The sequence below is a fragment of the Betta splendens genome, chromosome 9 (genome assembly GCF_900634795.4).
Source record: "Betta splendens chromosome 9, fBetSpl5.4, whole genome shotgun sequence".
NCBI lineage: Eukaryota > Metazoa > Chordata > Actinopteri > Anabantiformes > Osphronemidae > Betta > Betta splendens.
The window spans coordinates 20,715,467-20,735,042 of record NC_040889.2 but is presented as its reverse complement, the minus strand read 5'-3'; the positions used below and the strand labels follow the sequence as shown (position 1 = coordinate 20,735,042).

The 19,576-nt window shown below is 45.6% G+C and overlaps 1 protein-coding gene across 1 annotated transcript; it reads right to left on the bottom strand.

The window, feature by feature from the left end:
- Positions 1 to 2,432: 2,432 nt before the first annotated feature.
- On the bottom strand, positions 2,433 to 18,805 carry slc14a2 (solute carrier family 14 member 2). Its single transcript, XM_029163720.3, has 12 exons — positions 18,611 to 18,805; positions 6,194 to 6,225; positions 5,211 to 5,433; positions 4,773 to 4,832; positions 4,522 to 4,690; positions 4,144 to 4,333; positions 3,925 to 4,053; positions 3,651 to 3,843; positions 3,420 to 3,567; positions 3,208 to 3,342; positions 3,077 to 3,126; positions 2,433 to 2,996 (listed from the first exon to the last, which is right to left on the bottom strand). The coding sequence occupies exons 3-12, from the start codon at positions 5,310 to 5,312 to the stop codon at positions 2,655 to 2,657; spliced, it is 1,518 nt and encodes a 505-aa protein (XP_029019553.1). The 5' UTR covers positions 5,313 to 5,433; positions 6,194 to 6,225; positions 18,611 to 18,805; the 3' UTR covers positions 2,433 to 2,654.
- Between the last annotated feature and the right edge of the window lie 771 nt (positions 18,806 to 19,576).

The window sequence follows — 19,576 nt, the reverse complement described above, 5'->3', positions numbered from 1 at the left end:
TCGGTCACGTGACTAAATAACTCACATACCTTTGCTTGAAGACTTAAAATGATTTTTGACGGAGGTGTTCTGCTGCGGTCTTCTCCTTTAGTAGAAATTAATTAAATACTGCACACTGAACCAATAGGTCATGTACGTATCACAATGCTGCGCCAAAGTGTGGTAAAATGCGGATTGGTGTTTGAATCATTTAACATGTAATTAGACTTTCAAGTAACTCAGTAACATTTAACACACTGTTATCAATGCCGTGTTGTATTTATGCTGCAGAGCATGAAACGAAATGTAGCAAACATTCTTGCTACTGTACGATGCCAAATAACCTACATGACATACATGAACCTAAAGCTCTCATACTGTTTTTGTCATATATTTTCAGGTCTGTTAATGCCTTTCTAATTGTGTTTATACAACACTGGCTGAGTGTTCATAATCATTTTAGGTGTGTGACGTCCATGAAATCCAACTGGCAGTGGATGCGAATTTAAAAAGCTCATGTGACATCAGCACTTTTGTCTTGTGAATGCTGCTGAATGCTGCTGAATGCAGCTGGTCACACACTCAGGCGATTTCTCAGTTATGTCCATTGTTCTACGCCTGACGACACCTTTCAGTAACAGCTCGTTCTAGAACAACCTTTTCAAACTATGCACATGTGCTCCAACAGGCAGATGAGCCTGACACTATCAGCAGTCCTGGTGTTCCAGGTATGATTCTGGGAGATAAAATGTCTGATAGAACAAGCGATAGAACCTTGGAGAAGGTCTTTGCACGAGGAACCATGAACAGCGTGACAGATGCATCCTCAGCATGCGTGTGAACTATTTGTGCTGCTTTTGTGAATCTGTCCTCACTAATTCTAATATCGTGATGCCGTGCGCCTGCTGCCATCACATCATCAGTCTGGTGAGTAGATACGGGGCTGCTCTATTTTAAATACTGTGAATGTTCTGGAAGCACATGACTTCATGCACCAGTTGCTGAAACACCGAAAGCACTTGGTACAAGGACGAAACAGATCTGATAGCGAGTGAACAGTCAGTTCTTAAACTAGATTATTTAACCTTTTCATAAAAATATTAGGCAAATGCAATAGGTCAAATGTTATCAACAAGAAAAAGGTCTCTATTTTGATTTGCTTTTCAAAATTGACTCTATCACTTCCAACACGTCCAACAAATTCAGTTTCATTACTGTGTAAGGTGATGGACTCTAATTAATAAAGGCTTCATTAACACTTGCTGTCAGTCTATTGTTACAGTAGATTGCTGTTGGTTCCAGAAAGATAATGAAATAAATCATCCAAGAGTTGACTTTTAGTTTGATTTTATGATTTTGTGTACATCAATGCCAGTTGTAAAACAGCACTAAATAGGTTTGACAATCAAACAAATCCAATCAAACAATACAATAGTTGTGGCTGTGGTTTATGAAGCAGAGATGTCGTCAACCAACTGTGGGAAATTAATCACCAGCAAACTAAATGATTAAATATAAATTTAGCTTTTGATAATTCTTCCACTTTTACTCCAGTAAATGCTTTCAACAGTATCACCGCCCCCGACTGACTGAATGACTGTCATACCACATTTTTATGTTGGCAGAATCTAGTTATTATCCTCCATCTGAAGTTCAACTGGCTCCAGAATGTGCCCAACGTCTTCTTGCTGAATGATGTTTAAATGTCAAGCGCTAACGATGAACACGGCAGCTCCAGCTTCACATGACTCTCTGGCCTTTTCCAACATGTGCCACACGCGCTCACGTGTCCGCTCACCCACCTGAAACACACACACACACACACACACACACACACACACACACACACACACACACACACACACACACACACACACACACACACACACACACACACACACACACACACACACACACACACACACAGAGTTAGCAGCATTACTGAGACCTTTATGCAGGTCTTAGCAGTTTGGCCACGTTGACCGATCTTTTATTTGCATTAAGCTGGTGGAAGTGAAGGCAGCAGCAAGGTGTGGAAGTGTTTAAATACTTTGGGTGAGTGAGTAAGTAAGTAATGAGTGTAATAGAGAAGTTTATGAGACGGCAGTGAGACCATCGTTGCCCTGGAGGCGAAGGCAGTGACAGCAGTAAGAGCTGGAGGAGGCTGAAGATTGAAGCTAGAGACATAACACATGCAGAGGATGGATCTCCTGCTTTGCCCCTGTCCTGCTAGATTATTCAACCTTTTCATAAAAATATTAGGCAAATGCAATAGGTCAAATGTTATCAACAATAAAAGGTCTCTATTTTGATCTGCTTTTCAAAATTGACTCTATGACTTCCAACACGTCCAACAAATTCAGTTTCATTACTGTGTAAGGTGATGGTAAGATGATGAGTAAGACATTACTCATTCAAGTGTTTAGGTCTGTGTGAAAACAATGAGTCTGAGACCTTTTATACCTTTTTATTACAGAAATTCATATTCAATTTCAAGCTTTCCTTGCAAAAGTAAATAAATGGATTAAAATATACAGTGAACTTGTACAGCAAAATATCAGCCAGTTCAACCTTTATTTTCCAGTTTCTCTAATATTTACACTTATTACATACACTATATACACATTACATTCATCAGTAGCAGTTTTGTCCTTTTCTTTTACTGAAGTGGAGCCTCACACATAATCAGCAAACGTGACCTCTGCTACGTCTGGGTTTCTGATTTCTTCCGACACACTTGCTGCTCGTCCTTCTTCCTGTCTGTCAATCTCCAGCCTCAGTTGCTCTTTCTCATTTAGTTTGTCTTGTTCTTCGACCGCTTTCTGCTGATCCTCCATCTCCTTCCGAGCCCTCTCCTGCTTCTCCTGCTTCCTGAGCTTCCAGAAGAAGTGGAGGTTTTTCTCGGGGTACGTGACTTTGGCCAGTGGCAGCTTGAAGATCCTGTTGGTGCCCGTCGTTAAGAGGAGGAAGGTGAGCGCAGACAGACAGAAAGGCCAGGTGCAGGCTGGAAGGCCAAACTGTGGGAGGAAAACTCGTCAGCTGGGCCTCATCGTGGGTCGGTTATGTACAAAGCAGCGAGGAACAAGAGTGAGCCTACCCTGGACATGATGTTGGAAATGGCCGCGCCGAGGTACGCGCAGAAAAAAGCTGCGGAGGAACACACGGGCAGGATTAGGCTCAGACACCCCACCACTCTCGCCGCAGCGTGCACGACGTGCAGGAACCTACCACAAGTAACGGCGAGAAGGTGCACCTGCCAGGTCAAAGCGTAAAACATGCCTCCAACGGCGATGCAGGCCAGCACACAGTTATACCCCCAGAGGCCGAAGTAAATGTCTTTAAAAGGAGCTGCCAGCGCCAGGCCTGCGCAACAAACGCCAGGTTAGCTGCTCATCGGGGGCCTTTCTGGTAAAAGGAGTCAGTCAAATTCAGCCTCTCACCCGACACCATTCCCACCGCCGATCCGAGGACAGCGTGAGCACACGTGATGGGGGAGGAGATGAAGAGCGAGATGATGAAGATGCCCCCCGTCCAGGGGTTGTCGCAGCCGTAGACCTGGCCTATTCCCACCGGGATGGACTCGAACAGCTGGAGCAGAGGCGCAGGCAGTTAGCACAGTTGCGCACAGCAACGCACACTCACGCAGGCAACCGCGACCACCCGCCGCTCACCTTCGCCACGTCCATCTCAGCCCAGGTGATGTTGGGCACCTGAGAGCGGGGCTGGATGAGGACCTGGGGGAAGTAGGGGTTGTAGTGGCCGGTGGCGACCATGTGGAGGCACACCAGGATGTTGAAGGGCAGCGTGAACACGGGCAGGTCCCAGCGGCTGTTGATGGAGGCCAGGGCGCTGGACACAACGGGGCTGAGGGGGCAGCGAGACCGCGTTAGCAGCGCCCGTGCACATTTCATTTCACACATTACTGTCGATCTCATCCGCGCTCACCACATCATGGACATGAAGACGTTGGGGAGCAGGAGCCACCAGTACCAGTCCCCCGCGCCGGAGAACACTGCCATGAGCAGACCCACTAGGATGCCGTTGTAGCCGTACAGCCCGGCAGCGATCGCACCTCTGGGGGAAAGTGACGTGAGTTACTGACCCTGAGCCTTGTCCCACGCCTTACCGGACCCGGCTGACGCGTGACACGGGCGACTTTCCAACCTGTTCTGCTGCAGGATGAGGGCGGACACGGTGGCGGCCAGCGTGCCCACGAACCCGTTCAGGGCCCACCAGTAGTTCTGCACGACGAGGCCCGCGAAGATGACGAGGCCGCTCAGCGGGTTGTTGACGAACATGACCTGAGCGGCTCCGCGCAGGACCCAGTCCAGCAGCTGCAGCAGGATGAACTGTTCTAGAAGATGGAGAGATAAAGCGCAGGCGTTGGCCGGGTTCCAGAGCGGCGCGAAGGGCTTCCGGGCGGATACCAGACGTGCAACCGTGCAGAGCTTCAGGACCAGATAACGACGAGCCACTAATAGTTTACGCGTCAGCCTCTATTTTACTGCTGCCTCTGCGTGGATCCGGACGGCGCCGACTTACTTTCCATCCATTTCCCGAACACCTTCATGTCTCCGGCGAAGTAGGACGCCCCTTTGAGGAAGCGGGACGCGGCCCTGTGCAGCGCCGTGGCTCCTGCAGCCTGCTCCTTGGCGGGAGCCTGCGGGTTCTCAGGCGGCTGGTGAGAGTCGGCCATGAGTGGATGGAGCTCCTGATGAGACAACGTTTGCTTTACTCGTGCCCACATACAGTAAGCAACTGGATTATTTTGTCAGCTGCGGACGCAGACTCACGGTTTGGTCGGTGGAGGGAGGGCTGGTGGCAGTGGTGCAGTTGATATTCTTCTGAATATCCTGAAAGAAGCAGCAAATCAAGGTCACCTCTGTACAGACTGTGAATAATGAAAGGAAATCTTCATGCATGTGGAATCTGTAGAATGAAATATAATTTCCCAAATGCACACAATGTCACTGTACCTTCATTTTCTCAGCCTGAAAAGATAAAGAAATATAATCCTATTTAATTTTAAATGTGTATTTTGGATATTTAAAAATACTTTCCTAGTAGTTTTATAATTCTATTTAAGAAAAGGTTGAAAGGAAAAAGAAGAATCTATAATAATGCTAAACGTCACCCCGCGTTATTAGAGTTAGTGGTTTATTGATCGCCTAAAAACTTCTCTAAACAGACATGTGAACTGATTCACGCTTTCACACCCGGGTGCCCCTTACCTTTGTGTGGAGTAATCCAGGCATATGTCGCAGGGCAGACTCAAGCTCCTCTGACTGCCAGCTTCCACCCAGCTGTGTTTCAGAAACCTCCTCTGATGACATTTATAGCGACGAGCTGCAGAGAAAACCCCACCTATTGTCCCTCCGCTGCCTCCCAACCGTTTCCTCCGCTCATCCTCTTCTGAGCAGTGACGGCCGCCGCCACACCCAGGTCACTCTAGGACTAACAAACAGAAGCAGAGACGTAATCGCCTCCCTTAATTGACGCACATACAGTAGAGGAGTGTTGTTTTGTGGCCTGCTTCTATGAAATGAAGCTTTTTAGCCTTGTGAACACACGGATGCTCATTATAACTGTCCAACCTTCCTGGAGCTTTACAAAATACATTACATACAGAACACTGCACAGTCACGTCTCAGCTCATCGGCATCGCAGATTAAAGTTCCAGTACCAGCATTCGGATTCAGACCACTGCTCAAAATGTGAATTGCAGCTAATGAAGGGGAGGCCAAAAAATATATAGGTCAAATGAACAACACAAATAATGTAAAGAAACCAAAAGCAAGGTCCACGCAACTCAGAAAGTGTGTCAACTGTTAGAAAGATAACAGATTATACAGGTAACACACTGTAGCAGAAAGGAATTCATGCTGTCTCTGTAGTTTAGTTAGTTAGTTTTGGTTTGAAATAGAGCAAAGAATCGAATGTAATCTTAAATACGCTGAGATCATTGCTTTGAAACGTGCATTATTTTTCTATACGTCTGCATCCTTTGCTTGTTGTAGCTTTATGCTTCTACTGTATACAGCAGCAAGCAACAGTAGAAATCTGGTCAACAACAGCGTGGCATCCACATTAAATGTTAAAACTCTTAATAGAAAAAGCTGAGGTGCCAAACCAGGAGGAGGAGGAGTAGGAGGAGGAGGAGGAGGAGGAGGAGGAGGAGGAGGAGGAGGAGGAGGAGGAGGAGGAAGGTGTTTACCTGCCACAGCAGCGTTCTGCAGAGCATCATCACTGAGTCAGAGGAAATCAAATATTAGTCAAAGTAAGAAATCCTCCCACAGTCAAATGTGTCAGACCAGTTATTCATGATCAATTGCAAATACATGAACTGTCATCATTCAGTATTCTTTGTTAAATTAAAATACAATGTGCAGCATAATACAGTAAGAAAGAGTAAGTAGTCAAGTAAAGTGTGTGGTTCTGGTGCAGATGTGCTTAGTCATTTTTTACCGATGTGTCTCTGAGCAGCAGTGGAATTAAAGCGTCTTGTTTATTCTGGCACAGGGAATGGTGATCAACACACGATATCCAGGTTTCACAATCATAAACAACACATAGTCGTATGGGTGTGGGGTTTATTGGGTCATTACATACAATTACAGCATAGTTGCCATACTGATGAGCAGCATAGATTGAGAGCAGACATCTAGTCACCATCGAATCAAGTCGAGCACTGACCTAGTTATAGGGCAGAAATAATAGGTCAACTGACTGAGAAATAAAGAACCAATGTGATAATATATTAAAATAAAATAAGTTAAAAACTTCTACTAAACTAAACACAAGAGTTTTACTGTACCATAAATGTACAGTCCCGTAAATGATTTTTAGGAATCAAATAACTTGGTCAGTGTGTCAATCAAATCCTTATCATATTTATTTTTTATCTTCCGCAAATGTGTTATGTAACTCAATCTTTTGTTATGTATAATTTCCTCTTGGAAATGACACAATGACTTGATGTACGATAACGAGGAGCAGAATGAAACCACCAAGTTGTTACTTAATGAGAAGTTACGAAAGCTTGTTTTCATTTTTCTTAAGGTCTGTAATAGATAAATAAGTTACATAAGATGCTGTTTGTGGGCTGATGTTTGGCCCCAATGTTACACACAGTTAGAGGCTCACAGCTTGAGGTGAAGCAGATATTAATATCTTAAATATGATAATACTGTAAAGACTTCACAGCAGCATTCCCCATTCAGCTCCTTCAGCTTTACAGTAATATTCAGTTATGCTTCTCAACCAGTTTCCTGTGGCTATAAAAGTGTTTGGAGCTGTAAACCCAAGTTTGAGTCCCACCCAGACGGGTCTTTGTTCAGCAAGAATCAAATGAAAGGTTTGTAAGATAGAAGAACAGGGAAATTGTGTTGAAAATGTGAAAAAAAATCTATTTCTGCATTTCTTCATTTTCAGCAAATCTATGTTAACTTTACTCGATTTACTTTCATGTTGAATGTGTGTTTTTATTGTTTCAGCAACTTCCAGATATTTTTCAGCTGTTTAAGGAAAAACAGCGCAACTGTAATATCAACTGTTTGCATAAAGTCATTTAAATGCTTTATAATTGTTGACAAACAATTCTAGAAAATCTATCTAAATATAAACTGCTTTCAATTTGAAATTCAACTGCTTCAGCTTCTTACGCAAATATTCAGCTCTACTTTCTTTTACATATATTTCTACTTTACAGCTACTTGTTTCAGCTACATCCATGGTTTAAATGTTTCAGTGATTCTTCAGGAATACGTTCAGCGTTACAGCATTCACAGTGCGCCTTCTTCTGGCAATGTTTTATCTACTTCCATCTCAACTTAACCTGAACCTCAATATGAAAAACATATAATCTTGTAGTAAATCCTATTTAAATATAGCATTTAATGTATTTAAAATAGTTGATCACCATGAAATAATAGATCAGTGTAACCGCTGCTGCTGCTAAATGATAGAAGATAGAGAGATAGATACTTTATTCATCCCCAAATTCACATGAATGTTAAAGAATGTTTTGCATTAGACTGAACCTGTCAGTCCTGTTGCCCAGGTGCATCACATGATGCAGTCAATGTACCCACATTGGACAAACCTCTGGGTTTTAGTAGGTCACCGCATCAGTCTCTGCACTGATTACCTAACAGTTCACAGCTTGCCAGATGAGGAAGTTATGTAAGTGTGTTCATGGCCATGCAGCAGTCCTGCAATTACAGTCATAGGCATCATAGATTACATAAAATATTATATAACATAAATGACATATACATTCTTGTTAATCCAACTTTACAGTTGTAGACTGAGTAGCTATGGTACATCCTCACATGGACGTACACTGGCATGAAGGAGACTGGGTTCATACTGACATCTAGTGGCAGGATTCAGACTTACACGTCAACTGTGTCCCTCCTTCTATTGTCTAAAGTTGTACATTGGATTACACCAACAAGGTCCAGGATCTCTTGCGTTTAATTACCCTTTTTCTCATACATGAAGAACATTAAATGAAAACCTCAGACCATATTGATCCAAAAACTGATCTGACTAGATCATAAATGGCAGGTTAAACCCACCCTCATAAAGTACCGAGCTGAGCAGACCCCTGTGTGTGTGTGTGTGTGTGTGTGTGTGTGTGTGTGTGTGTGTGTGTGTGTGTGTGTGTGTGTGTGTGTGCGTGTGCGTGTGTGTGTGATGGGGTGGTGGGAGGTGACGGGGCTCTCCAGCCTCTGCCAAAGTCTCTGGAACCTGATACTTCATGACTTTCCATCACAAGAATGTGAGTTTCCTTCTCCCTGGCCTAAAGCCCGACCACATCTGTGTGTGTGTGTGTGTGTGTGTGTGTGTGTGTGTGTGTGTGTGTATGTGTGTGTGTGTGTGTGTGTGTGTGTGTTACTTACAGTTTGCCCCTCTCTCATAACAAGCGGCCTCTCTCAGGGCTGAGACATTCTTTCTTTGATTGCTGTTCTATTTGTTTTCTTGTCTTTCATGAACATGCTGTTAACTTGATTTCCAGCTTTCAGGCTGGTAAAGGCTTGCGCCCAGCAACACACTAGTTTACATACAGGCACTAAAACACATTTAATGTTGCATTATCCTGTTCCCAGTCAAATCTTTAAAAATGTGGGTCACACCAGAAAGAAATGCTGATGTGTTTTCACCTACGCATGTTGGTTTAGTGAAATCGATATGAAACAAATTGTATTTAAAGGTGACCCCTTGAACATGTTTTCATATTTGAGTTTCGTTATGCTTCAGTTTGAGAAAACTGTCTCTGCTAAAGTCTCAAGCCAAAAGCTGTTTGAGCTTTTTTACTGTAACTTACAGTTTTAGCTGTACAGAGAATCAGAGCTGCTCTCTAGATTAAAGCTTGAATGGTTTGTCCAAACCTTCACTACGTTATCACTTTCAGAGAGAACAACGTGCTGGAATCCTGCTTGGTAGCAGTGGATATGGTCACAGTCATTGTTTATCCAGTCCACACAACAGCTGAGCACAGACTCGTCCAACATACTTGTTTCCTCTGAGGGAAAGGCACAAATAAGCTCATATTCATTTTCATATGAAGAGAGATCATATTCCCTTTTAATTTGTATATATATTATATATATTAAATATATTATTTTTACAGGTATCCACCTAAAAACAAGGGGAACACACAAGGGAATAACACAGTTTGACTAACGTCCTACAACAACCTGTGGAGCAGTCTCACCTGTTAATTCAACCACATGACCTCCATCTAGTCACTTTTCATTGTTTTTTATTTGGCTTTTCTGTTCTTCCATTATTCAGACATAAATGGGAAAAAAAGTTCAATATTTAAATTATTATAACTTGAGTTGTGAAAGATGACAGAAAATACCTTCAGTGTAACAGGCTCAAGTAGATTTTGTGCTAGAAGTTCAAGGAAGGTAGCAAGACTGCGTCCAATAATTTGAAATAGAACTTCATGAAATGATTAATGATGATGTGAATTCCATGCGATGAAAACCAGTCTTATTTACTGGGCCCTGCCAACAACTGTTAGATGGACTAAGCTTCTGTTGTCATAGTTCATGGCCTTAGTAGACGTTGTGTGCAAAAGGTCCATCCATACCGACAAGCGATAGATTAGACAAACAGATCGTCTGGTGGAGAACAGAGCGTCTCCCGCTTTGGCATCGCTGCCTTCTTTCTCCCCCACTGTTTCACTTCTATAACATTTATTAAACCGCACTTCCCAGAAACCCAAACAAAATACAGCCGTGTGTGTGTGTGTGTGTGTGTGTGTGTGTGTGTGCAGGTAAGAGTGCAGACAAAGGCTCACTTGTTCACTGCGGTGCTTTATCCTCATTACACTCCTCATTTGTTTACACTGTTAACTCTCCCACTTCTTCCTCCATCCTTCACTGCCTCTCTCTCTTTCTTTCTCTCTCTCTCTCTCTCTCTTTTTCCTTCTCTCTGGTGACAGTACACAATCTGCAATCAGCGTTTACACTCTCGCCGCGCTTCACTCATGACACAAGCTGCAGCTCGAGCGTGTTACTGTTAATTGGCCTGTGCATTATATTAGCGGGACGTAAACGCGTTTCCCATGAAAGACGAGGTCTTGAGCCGGACGAGAGCGTTTATGCTGCCTGGACGAGAGAAGGAATTGGAGATGACGGAGGGGACGTGCGTTTGATGGTGATTCATTCCACCAGGAAGAAATAGTTAAAATAGGGCAGAGAAAGGAGGAGCAGGAGGGATGGATGAGGAGAAGAACAGAGAGAGAGAGGGCGATGGAGAGGAGGAGAGAAATGGAGAGCAAAAGACAGAAAGTAATTGGTTCTGTGATGGCTTCCAGCTGCATGGCACTGAGCCAGACCAACTCTTCATGACACACACACACACACACACACACACACACACACACACACACACACACACACACACACACACACACACACACACACACACACACACACACACACACACACACACAGTCCAACACTTTGAGCCTGCACTCCACCATGAACATAACATCTCAGTTCCTGACAATGCATTGTACTCTGTGACTGTGAAAACTCTGCGTTGTGTTTGACATACTTTACTTTAAGAGCAGATCTCTGTGTGTCCTGCTGGGTGAACACGTCCAGCATAAACAGGAGTGCAGGAGTACTGCAGGACACATCTGCAGCAGACGCATCACTGCTGTGCGCTGCATTACGCATTCTGTGACGACAGTTCGGTGTGATTTTTTAATTGAACGAATGAAGACAGAAAAGCTGCATCTTCAGACGCTGACAGGGTCTCGCTGACAGCTGATTTAAGGCCGTATGGACGCGCCAGCGCTCGTGTCGGTGATGTATGTTTACGTGCAAGCGAACGCTACTGCACTATAGTGACATCTGTTTAAGTGACAGTAAACTGGCATGTTTCCCTGCTGGAGCTTAAAGAGCGGCACATGAGTTATGATAAACCTTAAACTGGGCGACGCAGGCACGGATCAGGAGATCAACCCACGTTAGCAACTAACCTACACTCAACAAATAGCGAAACCGAAGAAAAGGAATGAAAAGTAAATTTTATTTTATTGTGGATGAATTCTTCAAATCGCACACAGGCACAACAAAAAGGAAAGTGATGTTAAATTGATGCCTGTAGTATGAATCTGAGCATCGTAGTGGAAGGTTCCCATTAGGCCTCAGTGGAACACATTCTGGCGTTTCCACTTAGAGGACTTTTTCTGAGCGCCTTCAAAATGCAAGTCTGCCGCCACATACGTGCCTGCGAATGATTTCTAAAACTTGACAGAAGCAGAAGACATTAAATATGTCTTTCTATATTTATTTGTATGCGTGTCGCTGCAGTATTCATGGAGCTGGGAAGCGGGAGGCGTCGGCCACGCTCCTCTTGGGCTCTGATGTGCATCTCTGAAGAGAATCTCTCAAATTGATATGCCGCTAACGCGTTGCTTCACACTGTAGGTCGGTCGCAGGCTGTTCAGTAACAGTGTAACTCCTAAAACAAGCCTTCAGATGTCTAATCCGTGTCTCGAGTCGCTAACGCCGTCTGCTGTTTGACATTCTCGCAGCTTCTTGCTGTCTCTTCATCCAGCACTAGTTGCCTGGAGGCTTTAAACACTAATTCAAAACATTGGAAGCTGTAATATTTTAATTTATTTTTCGAAAACGGACTTTTGCCTTCGTGGCTCGTTCTCGTCTGTTTCCAATGTGGCCGTGACTGGATAATGATATTAGAGTCCAAATAAAGACAAAGGGCACAGCTTGGATCAGATCGTGTTTGATGAAGGCTGGAGAGAGCAAATACACAGTGCACTATGTATTCCTGGAGCGTGCCAGACTTCCCTCTCTCCTTCTCCCTCTCGTGCATTAATGGACGCTCGTTGCTCCGCTCTCAAACAGATGGCGGAGGCATTAGGACGAGGATCTTCAGAAACGAGGGAAGTGAAATTATTATCTCTGACATTTCAATGCAGCCTTACAGTCCAAGCTTCCACGAGTGCTTCCAAATCCATTCAAGCTAATCTGGACCCCTCTCCACAGAGCTTATCCTCCTCAAGCCTCTTCCTCTTTAAGTCCCGTGGATCACGGCTTGTCAGAACCATCTCAAACAATTTACAGTGTGTAGAACACACCCCGCAACATAAAGACCATCATGTAATGACATTTAAGCCACCAGACACTAACTGGAAGTGACTGGATCCATTTCTCATGGTGTTTATGCTCTCAGCAGGAGAGGGGCCAAGTCCCAGGCTATGGCATGGTAAATTAACATCACACAAGTTGACTGTGGTCTTCACTTTCACAGCTATATGAGCAGTTATCATAGTCGCGCAAGAGGGCCTTATTATGCATGCTAGTAAATGACTAATCTTTAATGAGACCCACATTTAACCTTCTAATGGCTCTTTATTAGAGTAACGAGCGGCGTCCCAGCGTGCATGTGTGTCAGACAGTGGAAACATGAGCATGTGTGTGCAGGCTGCATGTATGCGAGCGCAGCAGCGAGGCACTAATTAAGCTGTCAGATGGTGCGGCAGATTAGCCAGGCCCCCTGCAGAGCCTGCGGCCCCGGCAGGCGAGCGGGCTTCATTCCTCAGCCGGCCCGGCTCTACCCAGGGCTCAGCAGCAGCAGCAGCACTCGCTACGAGTGTCTGGAGCCCCTCGACGCCGGGCCGCGAGACGTTTGAGCCGGAGCTGAGGGAGCGTCAATGCATTGGCTCATGAGGGCTGAGCACTTACGCACACGCACAAATATACGGCTGGCCCAACGTAAACACCGCATCTGTCGTGTGAGAGAAATTCTAGCGGGGAGAGAACGGGGAGAGGCGACGGAGAGCCGTGCAGAGAGAGCAAAGCGTTCGCTTCATGGCTTCAAAAACCGCAAGATTATAAACTCTGTGTGTGTGTGTGTGTGTGTGTGTGTGTGTGTGTGTGTGTGTGTGTGTGTGTGTGTGTGTGTGTGTGTGTGTGTGTGTGTGTGTGTGTGCTGTAAGATGTACTTACTCCACCACAAAAGGAAGGAAACTCTATCCTTGGCTCTGCACAAGTAACAGTTGAAACTAATGTGAGAGGCACGACGGGGCGAATGTTAAACTAACTGGTCCACGGTTATTAGAATGTCTTCACTCTGTCTCAGACGCACAGAAATGCAAAAACCTATATAAACACTCAAGCCCGTGTTGGTTTTGATCTCCTTCCCCCTTAGAATATTCACATCATCGCTGTGCGTATACACCACAATCATTTCAATGCATCGGCTCTCAGTTTACATGAATTAATGAGGTAGATTCTGCTCTTTTCTTTCTCTTTTAGGCCTCACTCACCGCTGAAATATGTTACATATCTCTGCTGGGTTTGGGGTTTTTCAGGGTGGCCACAGTTTTGCATCAGGGTAAAGCTCTCACAGGATCATAGACAACATCCTGTCCGGAGAGAACACAGTGAAGGTGAAGTGGTTTCCACAATCACAGGTAACAGACCACATGTAGTGCAGTTACCTGCGTGCGACTGCAGCTCATCCTGGAGGATGGAGGCTGCTCTCAAAATGGCCGCCTGAAGGTATTTACGAATAGGGTTCTTTGGTTCTTTTATTAACGCTACACCTTTGATTAATCTCAGCAAATCTGTTCGCCATCCAGTGGCTGACAGTAATGGGGCTGAAGCAGGGACCCCAACACACACACACACACACACACACACACACACACACACACACACACACACACACACACACACACACACACACACACACACACACACACACACACACGCTGTCAGCGAGTGTTGACACAGTCCAGATGTTGGCAGCTCTGTTCCAAATGAAAGCAGGGCAACCGGCCAACAACCTGAACCGCTCTCCCCATCAAATGATATGTTTACAATAATACTGTTCTGATGCTCGGGAGACACACGCATATGTGCACATGGATGCACACCGAGGCAGACACACACCTCTATGTGGACACACACACACACACACACACACACACACACACACACACACACACACACACACACACACACACACACACACACACACAAACACACACACACACAGCGTGCATTCTCAAAGCAGGGGAAATGAACTAATGGAAAGGCAGCATACCACACTGGGGGCAGAAGCGAACTTACTCGCTGTGGGACAGAAAAGCTGTGAGTAACAGGAGAGAGGGAGGGAAGGAGTCTGGTCTGGAAGGAAAGTCAGAAGATGGAGAGATGCCATGAGACAAATAGAGGGATCAAACGAGAGGAGCGAATTATTATCATTGCCTTGTTTGGATCTGTATTTTCCCCAGGTTGTCAGTCTGACAGATAGAGGCACGGGATGGAAAAATAATAGTGTACTTATGTAATGTGCCTCGGAGGCCTGGAAACCAAATGGACTAGATAAAAAAACCCACTGGCTCCACGCTGAGGCGCAGCAGAGGTCGGACTCTATCAACGGCTTCTATAGAATCTGCATCAAAGCACTTTCAACATATGGACTGCGACAGCGGCGAATATTGAACTTTGACACCAGATGCGAATTCCTCACTGTCCTCTCGCTCCCATCGCTCCACATGATTAATTGTCGCTGCGTCGCACGTCTTTTAAGGAATGCAAATATTGATGATTTTTAAAACATCATGCATCTGTCGCCACGATTCAAGACAACGCTCATTGATGCACGCGCTGCAAATGTTTGCCTCGCAGCATAAATCACTTGACAAACTTCAAAGCCGCCGGGCGACGCCGATCCCCGCGGTTCACGCGGTTCCATTGACACACTCGACGTGTTTTTATCTAATTACTGCCTGCGAAGATGCCTTTAAGTTGCAAAATAACCAAACATTATTACGCGTTTAACGAGCAGCCGCTCAGTTTCAGCCCAGTGAGTCCAGTCAGACAGTGTCACTCATCTTCACACGCGGCCACCGCAGACGTGGAGGTTTGTTTGGACGGCGTCACACGGACCAACAAACCAGTGAATATTCTATTATTTTAGCTCTCCTCCAGATTACTTCTGGGAGCGGTAACGATACAGATTTTCTTTGTTGTCGGTGTGAGAATGAACGGGCACAACTGTGTTCATTCATCTGTTCTAACGGGCCTAGAAAGGTCTCCTGACTGCGGACAGGTCGCCTCGACTTCCTAGGAGACGTTCTCAGTTAGTTCTCTCTAGTTTGGACTAATTAAAATTCAAAACCACCCTTTTGAACCATAACTATTAGAGTTCAATTAGATTATAGTGATGGCAAGGTACCAGTCAATTAAAATTAAATATACGCTAGTAAAAAGTGATAGTGGTAGTAAAATCATTTTCCCCAGCGTCACCACAAGGTTCACATTTGTGCTTTTGTGTGAAATGTCTTGATAATCGTGTCCTTCTAAGAAAGGAATTTGATCCATTAACATTTGAATTGACCCAGTACGTTGGTTAAGACCTAAACGAAGGGCTAATTATCGCTAAACAGTGAAGTATGAATAGTTTCTGACTGCAGATTTGCAAAATCAATACTGAATTTGTTGACTAATATCTTTGAAGCACTGTAGTCGAGCAAATGAGTTTTGGAAGAGTGAGCTTCAGCTCAGAGCTGGAAATGCCTGGCACCGCTGTAACATATGGGATGAATTACCTACACAACGCTCAGGAAGAGAGGGAGACAGACACAAGACGAATATTTCCACGAAACGTTGAACTCGGTAATTGACTGTTTGTCTTTTGTTTTGCTGTTTTTCTGCCTCTTTGAGGCTGCGCTGTTCCGTGCGTTCGCAGATCTGATGGCAGCGTGATGAAGTGCGCAGGACGAGCGCCAGCTTCAGCACAATGTTGTGTCTCCCAGTTCCACATCAACAACACGCAGGCGAACGGGCGCAGATGAGAACCAACCGAGGACGTGAAGTCATTTTTAACACGGAGACGCGCTCCCAGTGCGTCACGTAATCTCATCCAGTATGGGGTGAGTGTGTTCACTGTGGGGGTCCATTAATAAAATATGACTGTATCATATAATAGACTTGTCTGCCAAATTACAGGAGACAGAGAGACAGCTTATTAGGAGGATTGGGGGGAGGGGGGGTGTATGGGGGAAAGAGGGCGAGAGAGAGAGAGACGAAGCCTAATGTCATCAAAAAACACATTACTTAAGTGTTGGCATCATTAATAAGACTCAGGCAGAGCCAATCTGCTAACAAAGGCTCTAACTGTGACCGAGCAGAGAGGGCCACAATTAGTTTCAGCACAGAGGAAAATCTGCCTTCATCCCACCAGCAGAGCAACACACACTCATATGTAAAACTATTAACATTCACAGGTACACACACACACACACACACACACACACACACACACACACACACACACACACACACACACACACACACACACACACACACACACACACACACACACGCACAAAACAAGGCACTGTTATAAATCCAAATCCCACTGCCGTGAGTCACACTGTCACCGTGGCAACAGTGGCCGGCTCCATGCAGAACACATTCTGTCATATCTCTCGAGCTTTTTCTTTGCACCACACACAGACACAACCAACTTCCAGTGGCAGTAATTCCTGCACTGCATCTCTCCAGGCGATCGGCGGCTTTGAAATAAGGCACCGAGGGCCGCGGGCGTGACAGCTTCGGGTCATAGTTCCAATTCTTATCATTCGAACCTTTAAATAAACAGTCCCCCGTCGTTCCTCTCAACGTGCGCTTCGCGTAGCTGTCAGACGTTCTGCTGTAACTACGGCGACGCGGACCAGGCCCGTCCTGTGGATGTGACACCGGGGCTGTGAAGGACTCCAGCCGCACTGACACATCTCACCACCAGATGGTGTCTCCAATCGCTGTGCAGTGGATGAAGACAGAGGAGGGCGCGCGGGGAGGGGAGGGGAGGGGAGGGGGCGTTTAGATGCTCCCTCCATCCGTCTTCATAAAAACAAGCTATAGTCACTCTCTGTAACACCTGCAGAGAAGCACTGAGGGGATGCTTGGGTACACGGTGCACCTCCTGGACTTCCTGCTGTAACTTTGGTATTACCTAGCGTTCTCATTCAGAATATCATGAGTGGGACCATTTTGAGACTGTTCAAACCATTAATAATCCTGGGTTTACGTTTTGCAGGCTTGTAGGGAAAGTCTGGTTTTTACTTTGAAGAACAACAAAAAGAAGTTGGCAAAAATGTCATGGTGCAGCAGAGACTGTTGTGCAGACTTCTGCAAATGCTAATTTGATGGCATGAAGGTGATGGCATTTCAGAACTCAATTTAACGCTGTGAGAGAGCGTTTGATTCATTTTGTCTTTCAGAATGTGCTCCTCAACCACGCGTCGCGTCAAACTGCTGAGTTATGCCCAATTTTAGTCAAGTGGGCAGAAGCTGGGAGGAAGAATCAACAGTTAAGGAGTCTAATGACCAAAGGCCGCCCACTCCATCGCCTGCTGGATGCTGGTTACGTGTGCCCAGGACGGCTGCCTTTTTCTTTAGCATGCATCCAATTAAGTGATGCTCTGACCCTAATGAGGGAACATATTCATAGTGGAAATGAATATTATCACTGATATCATGTTTGGGACAGGGGCTGAGGGGCGGCGAACGCTCCCACACACACAACCGACCCACCTCACACACAACCACACAACCGACCCACCTCACAGCTGGAAGGTCCAGTGGCTCATTCTGCCCTGTCTGTGGCTGCATGTTCTCCTTTGTTCTTTTGTGGGTTTCCTCTGGATATTCTGGTTTCCTCCCACACTCTGACATGCAGACAGGTTCTATTATTGGCCGTAGGTGTGAGTGACAACATGCGTGTCTGTCTCTCTGTGTGGCCCACTGGCGCTTTGCAGGGTGAACCATGACTCATGTCCACTGTCCAGCTCCCGTCCGAGCCCTCGCTTTGACAAATGGAGGTGTTTCTAACCCAACTGTGGACTAATGGCTCTATAAAAACTATTAACTACTTGTGTTTTTGTCATGTTCAGGTTAAAGTGCAAATTTTAATAGGAGATATGACACGTGGAGGGAAGAAGTGGAAACTAATCACATTGTCAGTAAGGCAGCAACGTGCGCATGTTTTTCCATCTATTAAAGGTCAAATGTAGGTTTTAAATAAACAACATATCTAAAATACCAGAGTCTCCAAATCGTGGACTCACCGTGGAACGTGACAGTGGAGCTCAGAGGATTCAACGGTTTTCACAAAGCAGGCTGGGGCTGCATTTTCCCTTTCCAGGACGACGTGCGACCACCGACCAGCGAACTCCCTCGGCGCAGCGCACGTCTGACGGCGAAACGCTGTGGCAGAGGCTTCAGCGCGCGAGCGGCCGCAGACGCTGGTGTGGATTTCTTTCCTGCCACAGAGATGCGCGTTGAGGCGGACAGCAGGCTGCACACATGCCGTCCTGAGGAGACTTCTTCACTTACATGCTTATGTAAGACACTGTCACACAAGCCGGGCTGTTGCTGGGCAAGTTGGAGACAGAGGTTATACAGTTTTATAGCAAACGGAGGAAAGTAATGTATGCGACATCCCAACAGATGCAGTCGAATGGAGACACTAGTGTTTGTCCTCCTGTCGACCTTGTCTTTTTCATTACACTCCTAATTCCTGTAATATAATGTACGTGACAACACTGATGCAGCGTTCAGTAGTTCTGTAGTTGTACTGACATATACTTTCGTGTTCATGGGTCACGTTAGCAAAATGTGAAGTTTTATTAATTTGAATGTTTAATTAGCGCGGCCTTTGTACTCTCTGCCGTGGACCCACTGGGGGAACCTGCGTATCACACTGAATCAGAGAGAGACTCCACGCGTCGCTCATCGGGCTGATGACGCCGGCTCTGCTTTGAAGTGTCACTCTGGCTCATCTGTACATCTTACGCGCAGGACGTGACTCACAGTGCTGCTCCACCGTGATCACGCAGTCCCCGACGATGCAGCTCATCCTCGCTCGTGTGCAGGAGGTGGAGCAGGGACGCGCGAGCTCATCTACGCACATTAGCATCGGAGAAGGGATTCGAGTGCAGCCCCGACTTGGGTTTTTTTTTTTTTTTCAGCACTAGTGATGCCAATGTTTCCATCAGCACCACTAGACACACTGAGACACATTTGGGCAGCTC